Source organism: Uranotaenia lowii, chromosome 2, assembly GCF_029784155.1.
Source record: "Uranotaenia lowii strain MFRU-FL chromosome 2, ASM2978415v1, whole genome shotgun sequence".
Classification (NCBI taxonomy): domain Eukaryota; kingdom Metazoa; phylum Arthropoda; class Insecta; order Diptera; family Culicidae; genus Uranotaenia; species Uranotaenia lowii.
This window is the reverse complement of record NC_073692.1, coordinates 314,183,704-314,189,938: the sequence shown is the minus strand read 5'-3', so window position 1 is coordinate 314,189,938 and position 6,235 is coordinate 314,183,704. Positions and strand designations below refer to the sequence as shown.

At 39.8% G+C, this 6,235-nt stretch overlaps 1 protein-coding gene across 1 annotated transcript; it reads right to left on the bottom strand.

Annotated features, from left to right (window-relative positions):
• Positions 1-324: 324 nt before the first annotated feature.
• LOC129742888 (uncharacterized) lies at positions 325-5,991 on the bottom strand. Its single transcript, XM_055734832.1, has 3 exons — positions 5,748-5,991; positions 3,877-5,553; positions 325-332 (listed from the first exon to the last, which is right to left on the bottom strand). The coding sequence occupies exons 1-3, from the start codon at positions 5,989-5,991 to the stop codon at positions 325-327; spliced, it is 1,929 nt and encodes a 642-aa protein (XP_055590807.1).
• Between the last annotated feature and the right edge of the window lie 244 nt (positions 5,992-6,235).

Here is a 6,235-nt window from a genome sequence, read left to right as displayed (position 1 = left end):
AAGTTTGCTTATAATTTCTGGAACAGTATTTATCCTAAGATTTAACTCACAATTAAAAAAAATATGAAAATACAGATTGCGTACATAAACCAGCACTTCAAATTGAAAGAAAAAAGCACAATCTTTAAATCAAAAGAAAAAAAGTTGAGGTCACATTTCTATAATGAAACCACTTCCACTTTCCGAGAAAGCTCTCAATAATGAAAGAAGGTTGGTAGGTACTTCAGTCCAGAAGCCCGTTTGTGTTTAATTTCTGCCAAATTAAGATTTACGATGCTGCCTTCGCTCGTCGCTCTTTTGCTTTTGACAAAAAAGTTTAATAGTTTAACCACCTAAAGAGAAAAATTAGAATAGAACAGAGCTTTTCAAAATTCAGTCAGTAAAAAGGAACGTAAATATTTGATGAAAAAACGTTCATTCTAAGAAAGCGAATGGCGGGGAGAGGGGTGCTATTACAAATGAGTCTTCAAAATTTGTTGTACCCTGCTCCTCCTTCTCCCCTTTAATTTCATGCATTCCAAAATCAGAGTTACTATTTCTGAAATATATGAAAATAGAAAAGAATAGTAGAAATTTTGAACAAATTTTCTCAATCCAATTATTTCGATATCTTTTAATACAACTAATACATATTTTTATGGATTTATCTGCGTATCTGTAGTATTCACAGCGAAAAAAAATTCGCAAGTCAGGTTTTTGAATCTATTCGATCATACACAACTCTCTATTTTATTTCATCATCTGATATTGCTTTAAAATAACGAAATTAATTATGAAATTACAGCTTTGGCTCAACTCATAAACTTTGCATGTTATTTGATCAATTTATATTTAGTGACAAACGATTCCTCACCATTTTTCAAAAATGAAGCTCCTTTTCAAGTGAAAACTTACCAACATAAATATTTAAACATGAAAAATTGTATTTGTGTGCACCATTGTCTTTTTACAATTTCCCAAAATTTAAAAGAAAATGAAGAATTTGGAACTTCAGAAGTTGAAGCAGATAAAAAATTCAAAACCATTTGCTTGTGTAAATTTTGGCGTAGGCGGGCATATAAGTGACATAAAAAATAATAATTCGTAATTGACTCATTTTTTCCAATAAGGGTTTTTGGAAAAATCTTCTATTCCTTCAATACGTCTGAAAACTTAAAAATATAAATATAAATATTATTTACAGGGACATTTAAATTCAAACTTACTAAAATTGATTTGATTTTTAATCGTATTCTAAAGTCAACAGAAGGCTGCATGGAAGAAGACACCTCATTTCAAGTTTATTTATAGAAAACTTCCGAGAGAAGATATTGTCCAAATTGTTCCACCCAAAAGCAAAATTCACTTCTAAAGGAAATAAAGAAAGCGTCTGAAAGGCGGACAAGTCCGAAGAGGCGGGCGCACGCCGAACGCAATGAAAGATTCATTAAACTTTTATTATGTTGGTTTTCTGCTTCCCTAGATCCTTTGTTTCGCAAGGATCGGTTTTCATTCACCCGACGACGGACAAAATTGGAATGTCCTTCGTCTTGATTTGGAAATGAGGAAGATTCCTGCTTCTGGGTACTGCGGGCGTCTGACGGTAGAAAAATAAATAAATAAGGAATGGGGCTTCGAGGAAGAAGAAGTGGGCGGAACTCGGTCGGTCCGAATTGGTAAGAAAAGTATTTAATGTTCATTGTAGTACGGAGCTATAGTTAACTTTTCTCGGCGATGGCTAGCTAGCTGGTCACGAAAAAATGTGAACACGTTTGCATAAACAGTTTGATTGTATTAACAGTTCAATTTCTTCAACCTTAAGTGATATCATGAAGTTAACATCTAATAACATGTTATTAAGAACTATCCTCGTTAGCATCTAAAGGCCCATTTACAGACCTCGTGAAAATGAACGTGAAAAAATCTATTTTTGTTAAATACTCAAAAATCGCAACATAACTACCATGCGTATGAGGGCAGAATCGATTAGGATTGGTTCAAAGATTACAATTAAGTCGGACTCGTTTTTAGAAATCCTCTAGAACTGTTTTTTTATTCCTTCGGTTTTAACCGCGGAAATTTAATCATGGTGGGGTTATCGGAATAAAAACAATTCTAGGAGAATTTAAAAAACAATTTTGAATTTTCATCTTTCAACCATTCCCCATCGAGTCCACAATGTAACAAAACCTAATTTCGTCACATTGCTAAGTTATTGACGAAATAAGGACGCCTTTATGACGAAATATTTTTGGAGTGTCTTGAAAAGCTATCGATTTGATGAATAAAATGTCTATCAGGAAAGAGACATTTTTGTAGGAACAATTCCGTCTTAAAATTTCAAAAATCATCAATATAAATTTTGTTGCTTGGTCGTTTTTGGAAACTATTGTGGAAAAAAGTTCAAGAATTTATTTATTTAAAAAAATACTAAACATGTATTTATTTATTTATTTCTGGAGTCTTTGACTATTGTCATACAGACTGATTGTTTAAGATTAGCTTATATTTAGATTACATTGCAATTAGGTTAGGTGACGTCACGGATTGCACATTTAAACTTAGATTTTGTAACATGATAGTCAAACAAGTGAGAAACAGCATTGAAAACTTCACAACATCGAAAGAGTGGGTGATTCTGTCCGAAGACAGTCCTGCTTCTTGGCAGCCAAAACATGGTTTGATTACGCAGTCGGCGTGCTGGAACGTATATGTTCAATCTCTGAAGCAATTGCGGGCAGTCAACGGCATTTGTCAAGATATCGTAAACGAAGGTGCGCTGTAGAAAGGTTCTTCTTTGGCTCAAAGACGTCATTGATAGCAAGGCACACCTCTCAGAATAGGGTGGTAACCGTACGGGATCTTGCCATGGCAATCGTCGCAGGGCGTAGCGGAGGAATTTTTTCTGAATCCTTTCGAGTCTTTCGCTGTGGACAGAGTGGTAGGGTGCCCAGACCGGTACCGCATATTCCAGAACACTGCGTACCAATGAGCAGAAAACTGTTTTCAGAGCATACGGGTCCTCAAAGCTGAGTGTATTCCGACGCAGGAAGCCGAGCAAAGCGAAGGCTTTGGCTACAGTGGTCGCGGTGTGCTGAACAAATGAGAGCTTTTGGTCAAACGTTATTCCGAGGTCTTTAATAAAGCTTACTCTTTCGAGAGAGGTGTCCCATAGACCGTAGTCGTAGACAACAGAGGCTCTAGTTCTGAAAAAGCTTATACACTTGCATTTTTCGGCGTTAACCTCCATACCGTGTAATCCACACCATACTAATAATCGATCGACGTCCTCCTGAAGCGCAACACAATCCAATATCGAATCGATGGTCCGGTAGATTTTGAGATCATCTGCAAACAGCAGTTTCGGCGACTGAAGGAATGTTGCCAGGTCGTTAATAAAAATCACGAAGATGAGCGGTCCAAGATGACTACCCTGCGGAACACCAGACGGCATGTCGAATACGGAGGAGTGAGTCCCACGAATGTTTATAAAGCCTTTACGATTCAGCAGATACGAATACAGCCATTTAGTTGCCCACTCGGGAAATCCATATCGATCAAGTTTTTCTCTTACGATTCTGTGAGGTACTTTGTCGAAAGCTTTAGCAAAATCTACGTATATCGAATCCACTTGCAGTTTTTTACCTGTTGCAGAATGCAAATCGCTGGCATAAATCATTAAGTTAGTCAAGGTTGATCTTTTTTTGATGAACCCGTGCTGGACATCGGTTAGAATTGGAGAGGCTGCTGAGTAGATTCTCTCGTATATCAGGACTTCTAGCACTTTGGAAAAGCAGCAAAGAATCGATATTGGCCTGTAATTCTCCACACGATGAGCATTTCCTGACTTATGGATCGGTGAGATTGATGCGATTTTCCACAGAGTAGGAAAAGTACCTTCCGAGATCGATCGATTGAAAATCATGCACAGCGGTGTGACAAGCGAAGCAGCTATCTTTACAACAAGCGATGTTGGAATCCCATCAGGCCCAGATCCTTTCGAGGGATCAAGAGAATTTAGTACTTTAAGAACTTCTTGTTCACTGAAAACGGGTTGCGGTAGAATGATGTCATAGCTAGGAAGTGTATCAAAGTACACATTATTACAATCAGGAGTGACTGGGCTATACACGCTGCTAAAAAAATCTGCAAACAAGTCAGCTGACTCTTTGATGTTTTCCGATGTGCGTCCTTGAAGCGTCATAGACGATGGGATACAATTAGTAAGGCGGCGGCTATTGATGTATTTCCAGAATGTCGAAGGATCTTGCTTCACGTTGCGTTCGATGTTAGAAATATATTGGTTGAAAACAGCGTTGCGAAGAGTCGAATATGCAATCTCTAGCCTTGAGAGCATTGACTTGTTTTGGTCCGTTCGGTCTCGAAGGTAGCGTTTACGGGCTTTGCGAACTAAGTTGCGGCTCCTCCGTAACTCAGAATTCCACCAAGGGAGCTTGTAAGGCTGATGTCGGGGTAGTCGTTTAGGCGGCGTGTGAATGTGTAAGACGTCCCAGAGATGATCATAGAAGGTTGATACAGCAACATCGATGTTCAGACCTTCGAAAAGTATTTGCCAGTTTGTGTTCAGTAACAATTCCATAACACGGTCGGTATCACAGTGCATAAAATCTAGATTTAGTCTATGCGAGCTAACGGGATCCGCAAGCTCGTCAGAAAAATAGTCGAGCAGTAAAACAGTTGGATAATGATGTCGGTCGGTGTTTAAAATTGCGTTTGGAGGGTGTAAAATATCAGCTAAATCGGGTCTATTCACAAACAGAAGGTCTAGAATTCTACCATTGGCGTTCGCAAGCGAACACATCTGAGACAACCCGCAGGCTATCGTCGATTCGATGACAGCAAGCTCCTGCTCGGTGGAGGCGTTTACTGGTAAAAATCCATCTGCATCCTCGTCGAAGGTCCAAAGCAAATTCGGTAGGTTGTAATCCCCAGCCAAGACGATTATATCATTACTACTAATCATATTCGTCAAGAATTCGAGAGCAGACATGTGAGATGCATACATGGCAGTTTCGCTGTTTGGCCTAAAATAGGCACAGCAGAAATAGACATTGCGACACCGATCTTTGATTCGCACAACAACTTGCTCTAGGTGGTCACAGCCTGGTATCGCAACCGAGGCTACGTCTATACCATGTCGAACTGCAATTAACACACCTCCTCCACGTCTTAGATGGCTTGTGTTGGCATTTCTATCATTACGGTAGATCTTATAGTTAGAGGCTAGTTCACTGTTGCCGATGTCGTTCTTCAGCCAAGTCTCTGTTATCATGATGACATCATAGTCACATGAAGACAGTGCTAACAAAAACTCATTGGTTTTGGTACGCATACCACCGGCGTTCTGGTAATACACCATTAGCTGGGCGTTTGAGTTCGTTGTGGCGGAATGAGCGAGAACTGATGTGCTGAATGGAGCGGGTGATGGCGGAGAAGAATCAGCAGTGGCGGGTTGAGTTTCTTGATACGGTTGATTATCGAAGTTGGTCGCCTCGCTCAAATTGGAGTCGCGAAAGGTGTCATTTGATTCGGTTTGAATTCCAAACGGGGCTGCTTCGGGTTGGGAAAAAAACGTTCGGAAGTATTCTCTACAAACTGGCGAAAACGAATTCCAGCGGGCCAGGTCTCTGATGACAAAGCTTTCTCTTTAAAGTCAAGAGAAATTCCAACTTTGTAAGAGACAAATGACAAGGTGCTAACTTCTCTGCCCAGGGGAACCAATTTTTTTAGTTGAACTTCATCTGTACCTAGTTGGGAACGCACAAACCGCAGAATGTTTTCTTCAGGCGCACTTGGAGCAATACCAGAAAGATAGAGCCAGAATGAGGGAGATGCCGTAAACAAATGGTTTTGAATCGTGATTTCGTTGTTAGCCGCACCGGTACCCACGGCGCACATTAGGTTTGGCTGACGTGCACTGATGTTCTCGATAACAAGTGGTTTATCACGACGACGTTTAAGATGAGCAGAAGTAGGTGCAGCGGATCCCATGGAAGGACCAGCTCTTGGTTTGAGAGTAGGAGTGGCACAAACGTTTATCGGAGGAGGGTTAGAACGTAGTTCATTCCTGACTTCTTGTAGAATACTCTCGCGGATCTCAGTTCTAAGTGAATCCTTCAAGGAGTCAATTAAAGCATTGTTTGCAACGTTGGTTGAAATCAAAGCATTAGAAAAACGAGCTTTGGATATCATCAACTTGCAACCGTTGCACATCCAAACAAGATGCGTATTTTTG

Excerpts from the sequence above, each read along its gene's own strand:
- LOC129742888 (XM_055734832.1), bottom strand. The coding sequence starts at position 5,991 with ATGGGATCCGCTGCACCTACTTCTGCTCATCTTAAACGTCGTCGTGAT. Across the intron at positions 5,554-5,747 it reads GTTTGTGCGTTCCCAACTAG|CAGCCCCGTTTGGAATTCAA; the intron begins GTACAGATGAAG and ends CCCAACCCGAAG.